Here is a 23,904-nt window from a genome sequence, read left to right as displayed (position 1 = left end):
AGGATCTTGCGTGGTGGATCGCGTGAGACAACTTGCTGAGGGGCGCATTGTTTTTTTCAACTTTGGCCCCAGGTGACAGTGGTCATGGAGCCAACTATGACTGATTGGGGCGAGGGTCACCTGTCAGACCTAATGCTGAGTGGACTGTGGTCTTTGACAGAGTCTTGGGAACAGATCAACTTGCTGGATCTGAGGGTGATCAGGCTGGCCCTGGTCACTTTCCTCCCCTCTGTGAAACGCAAGACTGTGCTGATCATGACGGACAACACAGTGGCCATGTACTACCTCAAAATGTGAGGTGTTGTGGGGTCCTTGCCTCCATGCAGAGAAGCAATGCAACTGTTTCTCGGCTCTGCCTAACGGTGCCTCTCTGGCGTCTGCTCATCTAGCTCGCAGAGAGAATGTCTTGATCGGACAGACTTCGGCCTCCCAAGAGTGGGAGATCTGCCAGTAAGTTCTAGAGATTTCCTTTTGGGAAACTCCCCAAGTGCACCTCTTCGCTTCCAGTGTCAACAGAAAGTGCGCATTGTGTTCTGCTCCAGGGAATGTCCTAGTCAGGGTGCTCTGGGGACGCACTGATGGTCAAGTGGACGTTTAACCTTTTTTATGGGTTCCCGCTGATCATTGTCAGTCTGCTGGTTCTCGGGAGACTATGCCTGTTCAGAACCACAATGATCGTGATCCCTCCGGGCTGGGCCCAGAGAACATGGTATCCTGAGTTGCTTGACATATCCACCTGGCCTCCCTGGTGCCTTCTGAGGAGAGTTGACTTGCTCTCCTTATTAGGGGGGCGGGCCGTCCATCCGAACCTCAGCGGCCTGAACCTTCATGCTTGTCTAATTCAGAGGCTGGGATACAAGGAGTGTGACTTGTCGGACGACGTCCTCGGTGTGCTCCTTTCAGATAGGAGGCATGCTCTGAAATCCATTCTTGCCTGCAGATGAAATTCTTTTTCCATTTGGTGCCCAGAGCGGGATCTGGATCCTCTATCCTGTAATGCATTTTCTGCTAATCGTTCCTCCTTTCTGTTGAAAGTGTTCAGATTTCCATCTCTCTCAGAAAATCCATCTTCCTGGGTTGTTTCCTTCACCTCACCCTTCCAAGGCAGAGGAACGATTCCATTGGCTGGACCTGATGCAGGCCCTTAAGTTCTAAGTCTCTCGAGCGACGGAGGCTAGGAGAGATGACCAGCTTTTCGTGGGTTATGCTAGGACTCGTGCTGGTAGGGCTGTCACCAAGCAGACCCTGTCAAGGTGGATCATTTTCTGCATCTCGGAATGCTTTTGTCTGGCTGTAAATTATGTGCCGAAGGGTCTCCGAGGTCAATCTACCAGAGAAGTGGCTGCCACCTCTGCCTTGCAGAAGAATGTCCCTGTCCTGGGCATCTTTGAGCCTGCAACATGGGCTTCTTTGCACATGTTTACGAAGCATTACTGCTTGGATTCCCTTGTGGGCTTGGATGCATGTTTTGGTAGGGAAGTCCTCAGGTTTAATTAATCTTTTATTACACACTTAATACTGGAGACCAGTCTCTAAGCGCGGGACTGGGATTCAAACCTGTGTTTCTCTGTGCTGTCTTGCTTCCAAGACAAGCGCGTTACCGCTGAGCTAAGCTTCCGGCCCGCGGTTTAAGGTGGTGTCCTTGCTTCCTCCATCCTCCAGATTTATGTACTGCTTTGGGTGGTCTATCGTAGATGAGGAATCCATGAGAGGAAAGAATCCATTAGAAGAACAAATGACTTACCGTTCTATAATGTTCTTTCTGATGGCTGCTTCTCCCACAGGTTACTCATCATCCTCTACCCGCCTCTTGTGGCGGATAGCTGGTACACCATCGGTTCTACAGTACCTAAGCTTCAGAGTGCTATGGAAAAGGGGCAATAGAGTTAACAGGACGCTGTGTCACTATATGTACTGGCACAAACGTCATATCTGGTGTAGGCAGGGATGACACAGATCCCACTGGTGGCGGAAGAGTTTCCTGAGAAGAACTGTGTTGGGATAGGGATATCCTAGATGAGGAACCTGTGGGAGGAACATCCATCAGAAAGAACATTAACAAGAGGAAAGTAATTTGTTCTTCGCTCTCCCTTTATTTCATTTCCCCCTACAGACATCCCTCTATTGACTTCAGCACACTATCTAGGTTTCTTCTTTGGCTTTCCTCTTTTCCACACGCATCTCCAGTATAGCTCACTCTTGCATCTATCAACGATACAATATAGGTAAAGCACACCCCTTTCATTACACTAAACTCGTATATTTCTAGTCTAGTCTTTGGCTTGAACTGCTGTTCAGCACCTATTGGTTTACCTGCCTATCAGCTTGCGCAATGCTGTTTCTTCAACTCTGCTATACGCACTCTTTTCCCCTGCACGTCTATGCTCCCTTCACTCCACTGCCATTCCTGGATTTCATTTAAATCCAGGTTACTCTTTAATTTTCATTGTATTATCTTTAAATGCTTACATGTTCGATTTCCTCCTTATCTTTCTTCTTTAATCTTGTTCCGTTACCTCTCGCCCTCTGTGCTCCCAAGCTTAGTACCTACTTGTAGTCTCCAAACCACCACACGCTCAATCCAGTTTCCAATCTTTCCGCTTTTAGTGCTAAAAAATTGCTACTCCCTACCCCTTCAGATCTGATCATCCATTACCCTTTCTTTCTTCTGCTCACATCTCAAAAGCTTTCTTATTTGTTTACTGCCTCAATTGTCCATGTACCCACAAACTGCCTGGTTCATTTTGTACCATTTATTATATGCAGTGCTTTGGTGAAAGCTCTTAATGAATCAAACAAATACCAAACTCTCCAACTCTCCTTCCTTTCAACTTGCACAGTGGCCTTACCTTCTACAACCCTCTTACAGAACCTTCCCCGTGATGCACTCCACAACTGTTTTACTCCTTCAAGGAATATTCATGCTTCTTATGTGTTTTAGGTGTCTTATGCATAGGTTCTAGCGTGGGGTGGAGAGAGAAGAATACTGTAGAATTTCCTTGGCCAAAATAATCTCTGCATTGCATCACTGAACAGCTTATTCGCACTTTGATTTCTCTAGATACTGTTGCAGGACCTCTGCTAGAGTACTAAAAGTCTCAAAAGACAGAACTTAAAACATGCCCACCATTAAAAGAAATTTGAATAGTCTGGGTGTCATCACAGATTTTGCTAATTTACCTTTTGGCACCAGGTGAACTAGGGAATCTGCCTGCCTAGATGCAGTAATGGTAACATCCTTACTTAAGGCAACCAACAGTTCAACACCTATAGATAGGATGCACTTGTTACAAAATGATGTATTACATATCAACCGTGTACCCTCTAGAAGACTGACCGTTCATATTCCAAATCAGGGTTGCATAAAAAGTGATCCTAAACCCTATGTTTTGGTTTGTGCACACCTTAACAGCAATGGGCACACTTGGCTAAAGCTACAACATACACTAGTTATTCAGACCAAGACTAAGTGTTCATTTTGGAACGCATAACCAACATCACGGAAGCTCATTGCTTGACCATTCACAAAATAAAACCAGGAAATGTGAAATATTTTCAAAATTTTCGTTTTCCATATTTAGAGCTATATGTCCAGCGCAGTGCAATCCTGTATCAGCGTTGAGCATGCAAATGCTTTAGTGTTGTTCAGATGTTTGCATGATTGGTATTGAGATATGGGTTGCATTGCAGTCAGTGGGAATGTATGTTTCTTTTCTATTTCGTGCACATTTGTTATTTTCCTGTTATATTTTCCAATAAATTCGGAATTAATTTATTTTTGTTTAAAATTAAGCCAGTGACATACTCTCTTGCAAGTGTTACAAACAAGCATGTCTTGATCACAAGATAACCGACACTTTAGGAGGGCCGTTGGTTTTCACACAGTCCAGTGCAGTTGAACTCATCAAAGAGACCTCCAACCAGAAGAACATAATGTCCAGGTGGATTTCCAACAATCAAGGGTATTCCCGGCAAATGTAGATTTTAACTGGCATTGGCATTTACTTGCGCGTTTGAAAACGGTAGACTGACACTGAGGGGTATGCAATTGGCTTTCTTCTATTTAGAAAGCACAGCTTATTTGATGAAAAATGTAACAATGCTGAAAATGGCAGGCTTATACCATCATAAAAGGGCCACTTTTTGCTTAAATGTCGTAGTTTTAATTCCCAGTGGCTAGCTAATATGCAAGCATATGCTTTCTTCATGCTGCACCGTCACTTGAGTGTGTTGCTTTGTTCTGCTACCTCGGCTGTAATACAAAACATAATCCCAAAACGGTACGGTAAAAGTAAGTACACATAAAAACATTTTCTTTTCTTAAAAAGTAGGGAACACAAGATTTGTATTAAATAAAAGAATATAGGGTATAATTCATTTCTATTAAAAATGTGCACAGCAACCTTTCATTTCTAAAATTTGAGTGGTTGGCAGAAGTTTCATGCAATAAGTTAACAGAATCGCGTAAGGTGGCATGACCAATGATAAACTATGGACTGATTTAATCGATTTGCTCTGCAAAAGGGGCATCCACCAGTCGGTCTCCCTTTAATACCTTTTCCATGTCATTAACCGATCAGGCTGCAAATAAACTGCCACTCTGTTCATTTGACATCTTAAACTTGGGAGTAAGGGGTGCGTTAAGTGGAGTGCCTAGAAGGGCTCACTCTACTGGTGTGCATCATATATTATGGAGACACAGGCTTTGCCCTGAGAGGAACTGGAATGGTGTTGCTTGAATTTTGAAACAGCTTTCAGGAGATTGGCTTTTCAGAGGACTCCTGCAAACATGATAAGAAGGTGAAGCTAATGCAGCGATTTAGTGTTTGGTTTTATTTTCTGTAATGTTGTGAGGTGAAACTGTTCACCAAAACAATAGGAGCATATTAGTTTGAACAATAAAGTGAGCCCGGCACACAAAGATAGTGTGGAAACAAATTAGGTAAGGCCAGAGGCAGTGAGGACAGCAGTATTCAGAAATGGTAAGGGATGGAGGGGGAAAGAGAGATGGGGTGTGTCGATTACACGTCCAAATTATCATTTCTGATTGTGGGGTACCATTTCATATTGATTTGTGCTCTATTTCGCACAATTCACATGACTGTGTTCCCATGAGGTTCTGGTGTTGAGGATCAAATCTTCATAGACTACAATATGTGTGTGTGACAACAAGTTTGTCTAACTGTACAAATGGGGGTTATGCATGGAAGGTGGGCTTCACTGCTTTGACTGGCCCTTTCAAACGAATGAGACATAGTTTGAATAAAGTTGTCTTTTTTTTCTCACTTGTATTTTGATCTCCTCAGACTTTGATACAATGCGTCTAGTTAGAGCACATCATTTACCTTCCAGAATCACCCAGTCTCCCTCTCTTTGAAGGGGTTTACTGTATAGCTGCAAACTTACTGATGCAGATGTTTACTACACGTTATCAAGCATATATTGATACCATCTAACTCGATTCATCTTTACTGAAATACACAAACTGTTTCATGTGCCCTTACTGGAGGCAAGTGTAATGGGATGCCATTTACAACAGTAAGCGGCATAATTTAGTCGTAATTTGTCCCATTATATTTTTGTTTTACAAATAGTTTTGAATGAATATTGTAAGAGGTGTTGTGTCTAGACATCGTTTTCCAATCTTGATGACATTTTACCTGGCACAGATGCATTATTGGATTGGTTAAAAATGGTCCATGCCATAAACGCTTTCGTTTGAGTTTTTTGGTTTCTGTTGTATAGTGGATGACTTGACTCCTAATGTTTTTTCTATATAACCTCTCATCAGAAATCTTTCTCGATCGGATTTCAACACTACTTTGTTAGTGTGTAGCCCGTTCATTTCAACTGTATGTACCATACCATGACTCGGGTATAAGTGTGAAAGCACCGGACATTTTATGGTATATGTAGCACACGTTTTTACCTGGTTGTGCATGGTAACTGGAAAATGACGGGCCATAAAAGGTCCGGTCTGAGAATAATAAATAATTGATTTTAGATTACTGAAATGACTTTGCACCATGCACGACTCAATTTGTATCATTTTTATGGGCCAAGTCTTTCATTACCCAAACTCGGTCTCCATTTTCTGAAGGTTGCACCAGAGTGTTTGCCTACGATAGTCGGCCGTCTTAACTTTTAGCATACATTTTAGTAGCTAGATGCAATGGTAGGTTTAGAAAGACAGTATGGGAAATGTTAGCGCATGTTGACCTCTGCAACTGAAAGGCATGTGTGCTTGTATCCGTGCTTTTTACATGGTTTTGCAAATGGTCATGACATTGTTTTTTGGTTATTCATTAAAAAAGTTATTGTTAATCATAGCATGGACAGCAGCAGCAGCATAGAACTCTGCAAGGATGCTTCTTCTTGTATTTTACTGCCAGCTTAATTTGTTCTGTGGTTTTGTGGATGTAATTCTCTGTGTTAGCTGTGGCCAATTCGATATTATTGATGACTTCACCCTGTTCCTCCACTAATAGGGATATTTGGAGAAAAAGCTCCCGTAAATCTTTCATTTGATTTTCCAAGTTAATAAGTTCCTTGTGTCTTTGCTCAATCGCAGAGAGTTGCGTTTTTGTGATCTTAACATCTGTGAGCAGGTTTTCGTTGAAGATATCCCATTTGCCTTGTTCGACCATTCTGTCTACTTCTTCCTCAGATACTTCCTTTCCAGCGACCTCAAGTTGACGGACAATGAACATCTTGCAAGCTTCTTGCTTGGCTGTAATGATTTCATTGTGCAGAAACATGGTTTTCTGAAAATGTCTGAACAGGGCAGCATGTTGAGACCGAAGTATCCTTGTGACCCCAGACGATGGCCCATTTTCACCTTCACACTTTTTTGCTTGTTTGGATAAAGCATCCAGTCGTCGGTTGATATTTTCAGCATGAATTTTTATTTCTCTGGCTATGTCAGTCTCTGTTTTCATAACACTAAACCTTCTCATGGACGACACCAGAGTTTTCTGCTGTTGGCCAAATGATTTAACTTCTTCTTCCAAATTGTTTATATCCTCATGTAGTGTCTGTATTTCATGCATATAGCTCTCAACCACTGGCTCATTTTCAAAAATAACTGCTTGCTGTTGAAACTCTGTTTCAAGCCCTTTGCTTGCACTGGGTTCATCATCGTTATTTTTAGATTCCTCCAGTTCTTTAGCCCGCAGCTTGAGCTCTTGCAGACGATCTTTCATTTTTCCACTTCTGATGGACGACTACATGCAATAGTATATTTTCTTTTCAAAACTGTGTCACAATCCTAAGAGAGAGACAACAAATGGTTACTTATTTCCCCATTAAGTGCACTCTGCAAGGACATTTTTTAATTATAGTAAGATTAGAGTCACATATCAAAGTATGTTTATTAGGATTTAAAAATCCATCAAAGAAGCACAAAATAAAAATCAGCAAATAATTCTAAAAAGTCTTTGCAATATTAAAATACACTTAGTATATAAAATAGGTTACATACAAAGATGAGCTCAGATAAAAACTTAAACTAAACATATCAACTCAAGGTGCAATGTTTGACCTCTGCTTTTCCCAGACACATAGTTTATTTCAGAAAGGTCAACTAAGCCCAAGCCATATATGGAGAATCAGCTGGGGAAAAAAAAAGTAGGACGATATTGCTTAAAACTAAAATGACTACGCAAAGGAAAAGTAGTTGCATGTCCAATATGATTATAGGCTGGACAAAACATAACCAGATGCAAGAGATCTTCATCTTCCTCCCCATACAGTGCACAACTCAAAGTATCAGGATAGCCTTTCCAGCTCACAGTATCATTTCTTAATAGATTCGGGATCCAGTGATCAGCCAACAATCCGATTTTTTTTTTTTTAAAAGTATAGCTCAAAATAGAATCTGTCCGGATGTTGACAGCGTGTGGGCCATGAACATTAATGTGCAATTCTTTGCACTCCCATCTCTCTTTAATTACAGAAACAATGGTTTATAGACATAATTTCGAATATAAAAATCTCAAAAGTCAAAAAGTCGAAAAAAAAAGTCGAATTATTTTTTTATGACGTTTTTTTCGAAATGGGGGGGTTCCCCCCAATCCCCCTTTTTTTTTGTTTACCTATTTTTTTTTATATAAACTAGAGCCAAAAAAAAAATATCAAAAAAAAAATTGACATTTTTTTTCAACATTTTTGATTCGACTTTTTTGTCTTTCGAAATTTTTTATTCAAAATTATGACTGGACACCGAAACAATGTGTGCAATAGGCAATACCGTTCATGCATGAAAAAGTGCTAGTGCATTCAGCTGTGAAGAATATTTACTTATACAAGAAAGCCATGGAATTGTATGCCAGTCTTCCCTGACCAATAAAGCCTTGATAATTAAATGGGTTAGAGCCGCATTAGCATTTGACAATAAACGCAGCCAGTAAAAAAATCGGGGCAAGAGTCAAGTCATCCACGAGGAAACCCACTCCCAGATCATTATGGACAGCAAAATTAGGGGCTGAACGAGGGAGTCCGAGTAATGGTTTAAAAAAAATGGTTTTCCTGGGTCTGCAATCCACCAGATTCACATAGCCCCAGAGTGACTCCCCATAAATTGATGCTGCCTTGGTCTGGGTCTCGTAAACCTTTAATATCATACTAGGAGGTTGACCTTGGCACATGGCCATAAAATGAGGGAAAGGCCCACTATAGATTGGCTCATCTTGATTTGTTGTTGATGTAGGCCAGCCGAGCCAGTTACCATGGATGAAAAGTGAATGCCCCAATAGTCATATTCCTTGACCCTGGGAATAACTGTCCCATTGCATGACATCAGATTCATTTTCACCACATTTTTACCTTTAGCGCATGCCATTAGAGCAGCCTTTGAGGTGTTGATCTTGAGGCCCAGATTGTTCATAAAAACTGAGTATACCTGAAACTTTTAAGTGTATTAGGGCAATGAGAACTGCATCGTCGGCATAGGCCAAAATCAGAAAGGCCCTGCCACCCACTCTTGGAAAGTCAGGCTGGGAGTCCACCAGGGCATCATGCAAACCATTGATGAACAAAGTAAAAAGAACCAGTGCCAAGCCGTGGCAAAGCCCCAAACTGACTTCAAAGAAATCAGTACATTGCCCTTCCTCCCCAAATCACACACAAGCTCGATTCCCACTGATTTGCCCGTAGCACAAACAATCTCACGTGGACAATTCATAGACCAGAATACAGTCCAGAGCTTAGCCCTGTTAATTTTATCATAAGCCATACTCGTGTCCATCAACGCAAGATAAATTGCTTCACCCTTGATAAAAACAGAATGAGCCGCAAGAAGATACAAATTCAGCACCTGGTCAGCAGTACCCACCTCTGGTCTAAACCCAAACTGTATATCTGAAAGGATAGACATTTCGGAAATCCAGGCTTTAAAACGACCCATCAAACCTTTCCCAAAGATTTTAAAAGAAGGGCCAAGCAGTGAAATAGGTCTGTACGACGGCGGACTTGCAGGATCCCCCTTTTTAAATATTGGGAAACTAATAGCTAACTTCCTTCAGGGTGGATGTTGACCAGACTCCAAAATAGCATTAGAAAATAGTGTTAGCAGCAGAGCCCAAAGATCAATGAGGTCTAGATGGAGATCAGCCAGAATTGCTGATCCTGGGGCACAATTATGCACCAAATTACATAGATATCGTACCATCACAGTGGTTCTGTTGGGTAAAGATATTATCACAGTTGTATATTAATAAACTAGTAAGTATACTTTACAGTGTTTTGTTTGATGAGCTAAGAAATACTACATGTAATGAGCAAAACATGTAGAGTGGGAGTCCATATGTACATTCTGCGTTAAAATATCAAGTTGCAAGCTTCTAGTCAAATATAGGTCACTGGCCACCTGCTGTGAATACACAGCACATCATTTCTTACTGACATGAATTATCACACCCCAATGGCAAATTGCAGGTGCCGATTTTGAAGCCTGCGGATTAATCAGTCTAGTTAATATTCACGCTATCCAGGAGTTTGGTGACAAAACGGTCCATCATTTAATTCCTGGCTTCAGATTCTTCAAATGTGAGATCCAGATCTGCTACTTACCTTAGACCTCATGACTTTATTGACTCAACATGAAGATGGTGGAGTCTGGCAGTTTATATGCTGCTTGTATACATATGCGTGGATTTATTATTATCTTTTATGTTGCAGCTAGTAGACTCAGCAGAATATCATAAGCAGAGCTCATACCATCCACTGCAAACCCATTCAGTTTGTGCCTTTTCGGTGCTATTTTATCTAGGGACTAAAACCCAGAAAGAATAATGCAAAAAAAGACACAATTACAAAATGTAGCTTCTCCCATGTCACCTGTGAGATATTCAGCCAATACTTCCTGTTTTAGTTCCCATAGTTTAGGTTCTAGGATTTGTACTTTCTCGGTATGAAGACAAGCAACAAGTACTAGATTTAAAAAATGATTACTTTCACAGTCAAGTGGGGATCCAGTGACTCATAGACCAAGGTCACAGTCTAAAAGGTATTTATTTGTTCACAGCAAAAGGAAAGTGGTTCACCTAAGACAAATAACGGGATAGCTTCTTCTTTTATTGGAAACAAGTCCCTTTCTGGAATGAACCGTCTAAAAACACAAGTCTGCCGGAAGTCCACAGGGGAAAAGTCACTTGCAGTCGAGATTATTTAAGTGCCCTCAACATTTCATCCAATCATTCCTGTAGTTAGCCTATTTTACTGGGCCTGTATGTTTCTGGTCCAGTGGTCGCCCTCAAATTTACTTCCAATAGGTACGACCACTGGTAGAAGGTCACCAAACACAATCTTCATGGTTTCCTTCCAGTCTTTGGCAGATTAGCTGGGTCTCGGTGTCGGGGGGTGGGAACCTGTGACTCTGGCTGAGGAGCTTGCTGAATACTCCTTGCCTCTCTGTACCAGACCAGTTACTTGAAATTCTCTCTCCTCTTGCCTGATCTTCCCTATTAATCTCATAACACCCCCACTGGTTCACCGGATGTGCAGAACCTTCCCTCTGTCTGCTCGGGTCTCCCCTCTAGTCTTCTTAAGCCTCTGCTTATGGCTTATTCTTTGAGGGCTTCTTCACGCCTTCCTCCTCCCTGCTTACTTTCCCCTTCCCAGAGTGCCTTTCTCCTCTCCCCATTTCTTACTTTCATTTCGCAACCACGTATGTGGGATACTCTCCTCTTCCGGGTGGTTCTAGACTCACTCCCCCCTCCCCCCTTCCCCAGGCTTTCAGGTCTTCTTTGTCCTGTATTGCCTCGCCTTTTGTTCCTTCCCTTGCCTCAGAGTTCCATTGTCCAACTTACTGAGTCTTTCTCTATCTCTCTTTTTATCCAGTGTAATCTTTGCCTCCCCTTTACCGTGCGCATTCGCCTCGTCTCTGTGCTCTCCGATCTCCCACACTAGTCCGCCACTCTGCCTTTCATTCTCTCTCAAAACTGTCCCTGGGGATGTTCTTTGGTCTATGGGTTGGAGGTATGTATATAGGATCCCTGGGTTTGTGACTAGGTAGGGTTAACTCCTGACTGGTCTTCTTTGAGGTTCATGTCCTAAGTCCCACCCGTTTCCACCCTGTGGACTATTCCTTTTTAGAAGCACTCCACATCTTGCTTTTTCAGACATGCATGCAATTTGAATGATTCTCTGGTGGTTTGCAGGCTTGGAGCATACGCCTCTTGTTTTTCCTGTACTCGTGCAGTAATAGATGTGTAAGCAAGGATTTCAGGTTTGTGAATCTTAGCATCTTGGTATCGCACTCTGAAACACCGGTGTATGAGCGCAATATAAATAAAATATATCATATCTACTATTCAGTCAGGCATGAGGATTGCAAACTTCTGCTATAACATTTCTCTTTTGGTAATCTGTCCTTTAGGGTGTGTTTCTCTGCGTATGCTACTTTTGCATCTCCCTAAGGTTGTACAGGTTGATGTTAGGCAGAAACCTGTGCAGTTCCCTTAGGGACCACTGCAAAAGATTTAAGACTACAGGTGTTTGGCAGTAAACCCACTTGGTAGCAGTCTGTACCACACAGATTCACTTGGTAGCTGTGGCTGAGCAGTCAGACTTCCCTCAAGAAGAGTTAGGCAGTATGTAGAGTATACACAATAGGCACAGAGATACAGTAGCACAAGCAAACACTGACCAGAGCTTTGGTGTAAAAGTATATAATTATTTATTTAAAGACACACTTGAAAATTACACTAGCACAAAAGAGGTAAGTAAATTCAGCACAAAATCACTATTATATATATATATATACAACCCTAATTACTTATTAGACAAGTCTTAGTGAGAAACACCACTTATTTTCAGACAGAGGCGAGCGCTTAACATAAGATGGCACTCTAATAAGTTATAAAAAAAAGGGAGGGAAAAAGGCAGAGTTATGGAAGCACACAAGTTTCAATACTTTTAAAAGAACCACAGTAAGGCAGGATAGGCAGAGTTCTACTGGAGAGCAAGGAAGTCAATTGCAAGGCCCACTCTTGGATAGAGCAAGCAGAAGGGGTCCACGTTCACACAGTGGGGTTATGCCCAAAGAGTCTTGTAGATAGTTCGCACAAAAAGGATGAAATTAAAGTCAGGAAAAGTTCGCTAGGTTGTCCCAGGCCAGCCTAGGTTAGAAAGTCGAGGCTTTACTGTCACCCCGAACGATCTTTCGCAAGGGAAGCCAGGCGGGACACAGTACCTTAAGTGTGAAGGAAGCTCCAGCGGGGGCAGTTGTTCCTGGCAGCGGGTGCAAGTCGGTGTTTCGTCCAGAGGAAGAAGGGGTCTCGCCGTGGAGGAAAGAAGAAGGTCGTTGCACTGCTAGGGAAGAAACCAGCTGCGGAGTTCTTTCGGTTAAAAGGTACTACCCTTCTCTTCGCGGTATTGGTAAGCCGTGGTATTCCGGTTGCCGGGGTGCTTGGCACGGGCAAGGCGGCCACGAGATGTTCCAGGAAGGTGAAAAGAAGGCAAAACTGGTTATCCCCACCAGTCAAAGGAAGAAGTCTCTCCGGACTGGAGATCTCCTCTGTCGTCGGGAAAAGTGGTGAGATGGTTCAGCAGGGCTCCACCGGTGGTGTCGTCGTTGCAGATCGGCTCAGCTTCTCCCTCCTCAGATTCTTAGGTCCTGTGGCGACTTCTGAAGTTCCAGTCCCCAAAGCCCTGCTTTTATGCAGCACACCCCCATTCGCTCAGCCTAGCTGTCAATCAAACATGCTAAGTGGTGAGCCGGACGGCTCACCACTTGGGCCAATCGCACAAGAGTGCGACTTGAGTTACCAAAGTAACTCAGTCCAGGGTGCCTAAACCCCCTCCCACACCCCCTGCGGTACCCAGACAGAGTGGCACCACTTTTGGAGGCTTCTGTGGAGAAGCCTGCCAAAAAGTGGAACAAAGGGCTCGACTTGGGTTGGAGTCACAGAAGAGAACACAAACGCCATTTTAGAATCGAGTTCTGGCAGAAAATACCAACCGGTGAATTAATATTAAATAAATAAACCGGCGGTATGTTCGAGGGTATAAGAATTAAATAATTAAAGTTGGTAGCCTCGAACAATGGGAAAATCCCATAGAGATATATTCGTGGTCGAATATAAAAAGTAGTATCCACTGCCACCAACCAAAACTCGATCAGGGGGGACGGTGACGTGCCCCCTCGAACAACAGACCCCCGGGCAATCGAATTGCCCTGACCAGTACGTCCACAATATGATGGTTTGTACTGGTTTCTGTTCATAATTTGGGACTAGTAAAGCCAATGGTGATTTTACATGCCCTGGGAGACAGCAGTCAGTCCCAGGGTATGGAGTCTATGGTGGGGGGTCGCTACGACACCCCTGGGTTACGGCACGGAAGGTGCTGTGTAACCCACATTAAAAACACATGAGACCCTATGGAGTAAAAGACCCCATATCCGATAAAACACATGGAAAGATAAAGGAACACCTCAAATCATGTCTAAGAGTGGGAGTAAAAAGAGTCTCGCTCTTAGCAGGAGAAAAAAATAAACCCCAAAAATCCAGCAGAGCTGCTGGGGGGACTCACTATCAGTTGAAGCATCATCCTTAAGGTGGCCATGCTGGCAGTTATGCCCCTGTGACAAGTCCCTCCCAAGCTCTCTGGTGAGGAGTGTTGGCCCAGCGGGTTCTCCCCACACTGCCCCCGGTTCTTGCATCATGCCTTCTTGGTTACTCACATCCCTAGCCTCTAGAGCAAAGCAGGGAACAAGGTTGCATTACCCTCTAGAAAATGTCTTGTATTTTGTTTCTCAGTCGTGGTAAAATCAGAGAATTACAATATTATATTTGTATGCTTGTCACTCCCTGGAGCGGGTCAGTTTTGTGTAGTAAACACTTCCCTACGGGTTTCCTTCTCCTTGACTCTGGACCATCCACTCACTCCATCTCTTCCAGCAGTCTTGCTTCTTGGGGTTGAGATTGGCTTTAGCACTCACCGGAGTAGGATTACCTTTCCTGGGGTAGCAGAGTTCCCATGTTTCCAGGGGCAGTTTGGAAGCTTGCAGCTGGCACCAGTGTGATTTGTTCCTTGGTTGTACTTGCTCTAACAGATATTCAAATCTCTGCACAGAGCTTGCTTATGTTGGTTGACCTGAATGTTTCCCATACCTGTTCCTTCTGCAACTAAAAATATGGCTTGTAGCATCACTGCCATTTTGAAATACTGCTGGTTCTTTGGTTGGCATTCACAGTGTCACATGTGTATGGGATGGAGATGCATGGCTACCGATTTCAGCGTTTCCAGACTGCAATGGTCAGAACTCTTGTAAGTTCGGAAACAACTTTGTTTCTCTTGGGTGGGCTTTACGATTGTGTTTCCTAACTCTGCCATTTGGCTTTGGTAACATTATTCTGGTGTCTGCAGCGAGTACGTTTACCATATCATTGCCTGGTTTGTTTTCAGGTAGTAAAGCAGGCATATTATGCTCCAGGTTATCTGCTAGTGAAGTGGTAGTATGCATGATTGCCTGGAAGCTATGTTCTATTTTCTGTGTAGAAATACCTATTATTTCCTTGGGGTTCTTGGAAGCAGAGATCGTCAACTCCTTGCTGTTTGTACTAACTTTGCCTGATTGGGTTTGGTGAGCAGGTGGAATCCCATTCCATATTCCCTTGGGAAGCACATCGGATAACACCCAGAACTACAGTGTCCCTAGCAGATTGCCCTCTCACAATCCAAAATGTGGAGTGCTTGCAATTCACCACAGTTTTCTGTCCAAACGGTTGGAAAAAACTTTGATTGTTCTCTTGTTTTTGTGGTTAGTAATGACATCAAGTAGGAGAATAGGTTTTAACATTGGCTTCTTTCATCTTATAGTTATTGGAGGAGGTCAACTATTTACCCAAGTATATGCAGGACCTTTTATTGAACAATGGGGTATAAAACCTAGTGTGCAGTTGTTCAGGTATTACTGAAGACCCTCTTTGACATTAACAGTGGGTGATGTTTGACAGTGTCATAGCTTGGTGTTTTTTGCTCAGCTCATTATTAATTTTTATTTACTTGTAATTAAATGTATTTTCGCCAAAGCGCTGAATGTGACTAGCAGGCAACAGTAGGGAAACACAAAAGAGTGAAGCCAAATCTGTGTGTAGTCAGAGTTAAGAGGTGGAAAAGTAAGTAAGATTTAAGAAGGGAATGAAGTGATGGTCAGAGCGCACAGAAAAGGAAGGCAGTTCCAGAAATTAGATCCTAAAATTCAAAGACTGGTAGTGGGATACAGCTGAGGAGGAAAACTGGAGCATGGAAAAGAACCTTGGAGTAAGAGAACAAGTGAAGTATAGAATGACGGCAGATGAGAGAAGGTAGAGTCCTTTAATAAGCTTACAAATAATGCATACCAAGTTAATCCATCCATAGGAAAGGATAGTCTTGCATTTCAACTGGTCGAAATGCATCAGAGGAAAGTATAAATCGGGTGTGCATAATATGCGTGAAAATGATACACATCGGGAGATCTTATGATATACGCTGTGATTTTTTTAAAACATGTTTTTTTAATTTGTATTGGTTTATTAAAAAACATATACATACAAAGTACTTTAATAATCATAGTTTACCAAAAAAGAAAATGCGTTAAGTACATTCAATATGAAAATTAACATGGTCAGCTTTAAATACAAACAATGAAAATAATTGGTACTATGCCTTCCCAAGGGAGCCATGAAATCTACTTCTTCAAACTTTTTAAAATTCATCAATCAATTTTAATTCCTTTAAGAAGGTCACTGCTCTAATTAACAATGTAAGTGGTTGACCCCTTAAAATTTGATACCAAAATGACAATGTATTCAAATACGATACATCAGAACATAATAAATTGCACACGCTTATCTATTAGCATAGGACAAAATATAAATATGTGCTTATGTTTTTCTATCTCCCCCCATGTAAAATCTACATGCATTATTTACACTTAAACCTCTGATATAAAATATCTCCCTAGATTGAATCAAATCCTCAAAAATGTCCTCCATTATTCTCCCATCCGGGCAACATCTCAGATAATCAGGGAACGTATTTTTTTTTATTCTCCAAACATAGATCCTTATACAAATTATAACCACTTCTTTTCTCACGTTTCTATCCAGTCTGAATTAAAAAAAGTACTATTTGCTGAATCATAATTATGAATTAAACTATCCACCAATAGATAATAAAAAATTCAACTTCTTTTAAAATTGGATAAACACCTGCCTCCAATTTCATCAATTGTTTAAACATCAAATGATAAAACGACTGGAAACCTACATCCACCAGATTCTTGTACAGACAAGCATTTTCTATTGCACAAGCCACCCCAGGGATACAAGGCACAACTCATATCGTACAATGACTAACGGGACGCAGTTAGAGAGATTTAATATTTTCCACCACAGGATGACCTCCAATTTTCAAAATCTATTTATTTTCAAAAAGGAAGAAAGTACTAATCCATACAACAGGGCTCGAATTACCTTCCGATTCTAAAATTCTATCAAAGGGCTTAAGGTAACGCAACAGTATTTTTTGTAAATAAACCTCATCTGTGCTCCTAGTTGTAGTCCTTTTTCAAATTTGGAATCACTCACCCCACCCAGACCTGTTTGAGATTCTCATAAGTGAGTATCCAGATATTTCACAGTAAGTTATACCACTAGGGTTTTCCTACCCATTGTACAGGTCAAGTTGGGAGTTTTGGTTTTGTTGCCACCGAAGCATATAACATTCGTCTTTGGCCCTAAGGCTATTTAATATTGTATATTCTGAAACCTCCTTATCAGCTGCTGTAAGATAACGTTGACGTAACTTAGCCAAAAACCCTTTCTGAATTCATTAGTGGCTGCCCAAAAGAGGCGGATGCAATAAATGTGCCTAGATCTGAGATATAATGGTTAAAAAGACTACAGACAAAATTGGGCCCTGAGATAGTGAGACGTTGAAGGCCTCACCTACTCATACCGGGTTGGTCATGCCCGCTCAATGAAAAAGCCTCTTAACACATTACGATCTTCAAGGAACTGTGCTGTTTGGGAATTTAGGATGGATAATATCCTCTTGGCAAAGTTGCAGGGTCGAAAACCTGCCATAACCTTCGTATCCAATGAAGGTGGGCACCCAACATGTGTCCTCACAATATGCAAAAACAAGGATAACGCACCCTGTCAGGGAATGAGACTAAGATGAGTTGCAAGGATAACAAACTTTATAAAATAAAGTATTCAAGCAAAGAACTCTGCTGCCCCAGAGCACTCTGCCAAAAAGTACACAGGCAGCACATTATAGGAAGTAAAATCATCATCAACTATGTCGTAACATACAGTACAAAATCATGCTGAGGATTGGTGGGGCTGTATGGCACAGCCTCCTCTATAGGGGATGCCAGGCTGCAATTGTGCCGCTGCTTCCCAGTCGATATGGTGGCACGTGGATCAGCTGGGCTCATCTCCGCAGTGAAGGTCAGGACAAATATGAAACATCCCTAACTGTCTAAGCTAAACAACAAGAACTGATTAGAGAATAATGGTGAACATAAAATCCTTGCATAAATGGGTTAATATATTGCCATTCCGACCTCTACATTCAGGGCTTCCTTGGTACCAAGGTCCCACTCCCAGGTGTCTCCCCCTGGAGGTTTGATCTATTTATGTTCCCTGATGCCACAAGACCCTAACAGACATGTTTGGATTTGGAATTAATATACTGCTCCACAGGATTAAGTCTATGGTGGGTGTTCTGGAATTGTCAGTATGAGGGGGTCAGATGGGTGTTAACATGAAAGAGTGGAGGGTCAGGAACTGTTGGGCTTTGGCCTGGCAAGGTCGGGGCTGAGATAGCTTGGGCAGTTTAGCGAAGATGGATGGGCACTGGTGCTGGGGCCTGCTCCGATCTCACGCTCTGCAGAGAGCACCTTCTGGAGAAGTTATGCTAAACAATTGGAACAATAAATGGCTGGACTTCCGTAAGAACAAGGCTCATGCTGAGCTGGCAGGGGGGGGGTGGCGGCAGCGTCTTGGGCTCTCTTTGGAAGGCGCTGGGAGAGCAGAGTTTACGGAGGGATGATTTTTGGGCCTAGTAAAAAGATGGTTTTGAGGGGATTGGGTCCTCCGACGTATTCCATATCTATGACATGTAATCACCACAGCTGTGCTGCTTCGGAAACTTTTTCCTGCGTCGATGACGTCGATGCGCCGTCGTCGAGGACCTCCTCCGACGTCCGACGTCATCCGATGTGATAAGTAGAACGCACAACGCCCGTAGCCTCAGTTCCGTTTTTTCCGCGAACGTGTTGCTTCGTGAATCTCGGTTAACGCCTCGACTCTTTGGAGTTCTGTTCTTCTCGGTTCTTCGAACCTGTTCGTTTTGTGCAAATCCTTTGTGTGAAGATGTCTTCTACTTCGTCTTCGACCCCGCATCCGGGTTTCAAGAAGTGCGGGGAGTGTGGGTCCAAGATGTCGGTGACGGACTCGCACGACGCCTGCCTCTGGTGCCTCGGGGAGGCCCACGACACGGATGACTGTATCGACTGCCAGTCGCTCACGTCCAAAGCCTTACGCGAACGTAAGAAGAAGCTGTCGGTAGGTCAGGTGTCCAAGCCCCGGAAGTCGAAGTCTGTGGGGCTTTCGACGGATGATTCGAGGGGTGACTCTCCGCGTCATCGTCGGAAGTCTCGTGGGTCTCCTTCTAGGAGTCGGTCTCGCCACTCCTCAACCTCTTCGAGGCATTCTCGGAAGCGCCGACACCGGTCGTCTTCCAGGTCCTCTTCGGAGGACTCTGCCCGGCACGTCGCTTACCCCACCAGCCGTGCGACGCCGGAGGAATGGGCTTCCTTCGGGAAGAAAATGCTGCCGATTCTTGAGTCGCAGGGTACTAAGCCGTCCGCGCCCCCGAGTGGGGCCGGTCGTGAGAGGTCGAGAGACACCGCTCGCAAGAGTGGTCGGCACGAGTCACGGGAGAGGTCCCGTTCGGACAAGGAGACTCGTTCTCGACGTACCCGTTCCAGGTCCTCGATGCGTTCGAGACCGTGTGCACCTGTGAGGTCTTCGAGGAAGACATCGACGTCTGAGGCGTCAAGGCGTCGACAGGCTTTCTCGAGGCTCCGGCTCTGAGGAAGCCGTCGACGCTCAGGTCGTCGAGGGACACGCTCGGGGCCCCGGCTTCGAGGGCTGTGTCGACGCCGCCGATGCTGGCGGCGCTGCATCTGACGTCGACACCGATTTCCTCGGCGCCGATGCCTGTTCTCTCGACGTCGGCACCGATTCGCTCGACGCCATCGACGCCTTTCGTGTCGGAGGTACCCCGTGGCACGGGGGAACCCCCTAGGAAGGCTCTGGTTAAGAGCAAGCACTCTCGGGTGCCTTCTTTTCGCCACCTGGAATATATTTCAGAGGCGGATGAGGATTCTGATGGCCTGGTTCCTAGTCCGGTTCCAGATGAAATTGTCTCGGGCCATAGTCAGTTTGACGATTTGAGGCAGTCATTGCATGATGCCAGTGGACTGGACACCTCTCCGGAGGTGGAGTTTTGTAGGCCTGAGCCTGGCTCTCATGCCGATTCCTCGTACCGGCGCCTTATGGCTAGGGTTTCTGAGTACTTGGGATGGTCTGCTCCCCCAGGGGAGTTTGTGCAGGATGATCTGACGGACATCCTTGATGTTGGTCCCCCAACTGACCCGGTACTGCCGTTCCATATGGCTTTATAGAGAAGGGTGGCGGCGGCTTGGACTGCTCCGGAGAGTCTCCCGGCGGTGGGCAGATCCTTGTCGCGAAAATACCGTCCAGCCAGTAGCGACCCCTGCTACTTGACCAGGCACCCCACTCCGGAGAGTTTGGTGGTGCAGGCGGCCACGGCCCCGGCAAAGCAGGCGTCGTACCCTACCATCCCTCCTGATAGGGACGACAAACGTTTTGATGGCTGGGCGAAGAAAGTGTTTTCTTCTGGTGGTATGGCGCTTCAGGCGGCCAATTCCATTTGTGTCTCGTTTCACACACACTCTGTGGAACTGTGTTGCGTTAGCGGCAGAACATATTCCCGAAGGGGACGAACGGGATGGTTTCCTTGCTATGGTCCAGGATGGTAAGGATGCCATGTGTGAGTCCGTTCAGTCGGGTTTGGACTTAGCTGAATGCGTCAGTAGGTCCATGGCGGCGAGCACCGTGATACGCAGGTTTGCGTGGTTGCGGAAGTCGGGGTTTGCTCCTGATGTGCAGTCCCGGCTCCTCAACATGCCCTTTGACGGTGAACACCTTTTTGGCAGCAAGGCTGACGAGAGCCTTGAGAGGTTGCAGACCTCAAAAGCTGCAGCGAAGTCGTTGGGCGCTGCAGTTCGCCAACCTCTGCCTTTTCGTCCTAGGGGACAGCAGTGGAGGGGTGGTTCCTTTCGCTATTACTCGTCCTTCAGTAAAGCGAGAGGAGCTGGCAGTCAAAGAGGCCAACGCAGGGGTACCAGAGGTGGACGACAGGGTAACCGTGGTGCCAAGGCCGCTCGGGCAGTTGCCTCTTTGCCCTCAGGTAACGCCGCAGCCGCTCCCACTCAGTCATGAGGCCATGTCTCATGGTTCGCCGGTTGGGGGAATGCTGGCGCACCATCTTGTAGAGTGGCGTGCCATTACTTCAGATGTGTGGGTTCTGGAGATCATAACCCACGGCTACTGTCTTCCCTTTCGGCACAGGCCTCGCGACAATCCACCGGGGAACCTCTCTTTGCAGAGTCCGGATCCGCTCCTTGCGCAGGAAATTCAAGCCCTGCTGGAGAAAGGCGCCATAGAACTGTTGCCTGTAGCGGAGAATAACAAGGGATGGTATTCCCCTTATTTTTTGATTTCGAAGAAAGACGGGGGATTGAGACCCATCATGGACTTGCGCGGTTTGAACAAACTTCTCAGGAAGGACAAGTTCAAGATGGTTACTCTCTCTCAAGTCCTTCAGGCCCTTCAGCTTCAGGACTGGTTGGTGTCACTCGACCTCAAGGATGCTTACTTCCATGTGCCGATCCATCCCAAGCACAAGAAGTACCTGAGGTTCGCGGTTGGGGACTCGCACTTTCAGTTTCGGGTCCTGCCGTTCGGATTGACCTCCGCCCCGAGGGTTTTCACCAAGCTCATGGTGGTGGTGGCAGTGCATCTCAGGCAAGGGGGATTCACGTCTACCCCTACCTGGACGATTGGTTGATCAGGGGGAGCTCTCCCGAGCAAGTCCTGGATCATCTGTCCGTCACCTGCCACTCCCTTCACAGGCTGGGCTTCTCCCTCGATTTAAAGAAGTCCCATTTGACGCCAACACAGCGGCTCCAGTACATCGGAGCAGTGCTCGACACTTCCCTGGGACAGTGTTTTCCTCCCCAGGTGAGGGCTCTTCACATTCAGCAGATGGTGCACAAGTTTCAGCATGCCCAGACGCTCCCAGCGTTCGAGTTCTTGAGGTTGCTCGGCCTCATAGCATCCTGCATTCTTCTGGTGCCAGAGGCTCGCCTGCGGATGAGATCTTTGCAGTGAGCACTCAAGACGCAATGGTCGCAGTCCTCCGGCAGGATGTCGGACCCGGTTCAGGTGCCGCCCTCGGTCGGCCAGGACCTTCTGTGGTGGGCCGTCAAAGGCAACTTGATGAAGGGGGCTCCATTTTGGCTTCCCTGGCCGGAGGTGACGATCGTGACGGATGCATCCCTCACAAGATGGGTAGCTCATGCCAACGGGCTGACAGTCAGCGGTCGTTGGTCTCCGTCGGAGTCCAGACTCCATATCAATCTGTTGGAGCTGAGGGCCGTCAGGCTAGCCCTCAAGGCTTTTCTGCCGACTGTTCGGGGAAAGAGTGTCCTGATCCTGAGGGACAACACAGTGGCCATGCACTACCTCAACAAAAAGTGGGGGGCAGGGTCACTTCCTCTGTGCAGGGAGGCGATGCAGCTCGAGTTCTGGGCCATCCAGCAGGAAGTTTCGATCTCGGCAGTTCATCTGGCCGGAGACGAAAACGTGACGGCGGACGCTCTGAGCAGGCAGAGCGCGATCTCTCACGAGTGGGAGTTGGCTCAGGAGATTCTCCTGGAGATCTTCGCCCTTTGGGGGACCCCTCAAGTGGATCTCTTCACCTCCAGTGTCAACCGGAAGTGCGAAAGGTTTTGCTCGCGGGAATTTCCTCCAAAAGGAGCCTTAGGAGACGCGTTTGTGGTGGAGTGGTCATTCCCGCTGCTGTACGCGTTTCCTCCAGTCCCCGTCATCCCGCAAGTGCTGCGGAGGTTACGGAAGTTCGGTTCCCGGATGATCCTCATTGCTCCGGCGTGGGCTCGGAGGACGTGGTACCCGGACCTTCTCGACTTGTCCATCTGCCCTCCACGTCGTCTTCCCTACCGAGACGATCTGCTCTCACGGGAGGGGGGGTCAGGTTCTCCATCCAGAGGTCAGATCCCTCAACCTTCACGCTTGGCTTCTGAAAGGTTGAGGTATAAGGATTGGGACCTCCCTGAAGACGTGATGGAGGTGTTGCTTTCGGCCCGAAGGCCGGCAACAAAGTCTCTGTACCTTTGGCGTAAGTTCTGCGACTGGTGCAGTGTTCAGAATGTGGATCCTTTTGCATGTGACATCCCCATGGTTCTGTCCTTTTTACTTTCTTTGGCCCACAGGGGCTTGCAAGTGGGTACCATTAAAGGTTACCTGGCGGCGCTGTCCATCTTTAAGCGCTCGTCTGAAGAGTGTTCTTACTTTAAAATCCCTTTAATTTCACAGTTTCTGAAAGGGCTCACTAATGTGTTCCCTCCGTCACCTTTCCTGATGCCCGGTTGGGATTTAAACCGTGTTCTTAAGTTTCTTATGGGTGCTCCGTTTGAGCCTTTACATTCTTGCCCTTTGAGGCTGTTAACTCTGAAAACTGTGTTTTTAGTTGCGATTACTTCCGCTCGCAGAGTGAGTGAGTTACAGGCACTTTCAGTTAAGCCACCCTTCACTGTATTTCACAAGGACAGGGTTGTCCTTAGAGTTCATCCTTCTTTTCTTCCGAAGGTAGTGTCGGAATTTCATTTGGCCCAGAAGGTTGTTCTTCCGGCATTCTATCCTCCTCCGCATCCTGGTAAGGAAGAGGAGAGGCTCCATAGGCTTGATCCTAGGAGAGCTTTAAGCTTTTATGTTTCACGCATGTCCCGGGTCAGAGTGGACGATCAACTCTTTATTGGTTACGCTGGAAAGCGTTTGGGGCAAGCTGTGACGAAACAGACTTTGTCTCGCTGGATTATTTTAGCCATCTCGGAGTGTTACCGCTTGGCGGGTAAGGAACCACCGGCTGGCTTGCGGGCCCATTCTACCAGGGGTGTGGCTGCATCTACTGCCCTGCAGAGGGGTGTTCCTATTCGCAACATCTGTGATGCAGCCACCTGGGCTTCATTACATACATTTGTACGTCACTATTCCCTCAATTCCATCCGAGGACAGGATC

The 23,904-nt window shown here is 45.4% G+C and overlaps 2 protein-coding genes across 9 annotated transcripts in view; one reads left to right on the top strand and one right to left on the bottom strand.

The window, feature by feature from the left end:
* ARL13B (ARF like GTPase 13B) overlaps positions 1 to 23,904 on the top strand; it is a 1,122,894-nt gene that overhangs the window by 355,498 nt on the left and 743,492 nt on the right. The gene's annotated exons all lie outside the window — the stretch shown is intronic.
* Positions 3,551 to 23,904, bottom strand: part of STX19 (syntaxin 19) — a 168,600-nt gene continuing 148,246 nt past the window's right edge. For all 5 annotated transcript variants that reach the window (XM_069637192.1, XM_069637191.1, XM_069637190.1 and 2 more), the window contains one exon: positions 3,551 to 7,267. In XM_069637192.1, the coding sequence (XP_069493293.1) occupies positions 6,321 to 7,202 (882 nt within the window). In that variant the 5' untranslated portion in view covers positions 7,203 to 7,267 and the 3' untranslated portion in view covers positions 3,551 to 6,320. The remainder of the gene's footprint in view (positions 7,268 to 23,904) is intronic.

This window comes from Ambystoma mexicanum, chromosome 7p (assembly GCF_040938575.1).
Source record: "Ambystoma mexicanum isolate Mex_15411 chromosome 7p, UKY_AmexF1_1, whole genome shotgun sequence".
NCBI classification, from domain to species: domain Eukaryota; kingdom Metazoa; phylum Chordata; class Amphibia; order Caudata; family Ambystomatidae; genus Ambystoma; species Ambystoma mexicanum.
The sequence above is the reverse complement of the archived record's forward strand: the minus strand, read 5'-3'. Positions and strand labels throughout refer to the sequence as shown.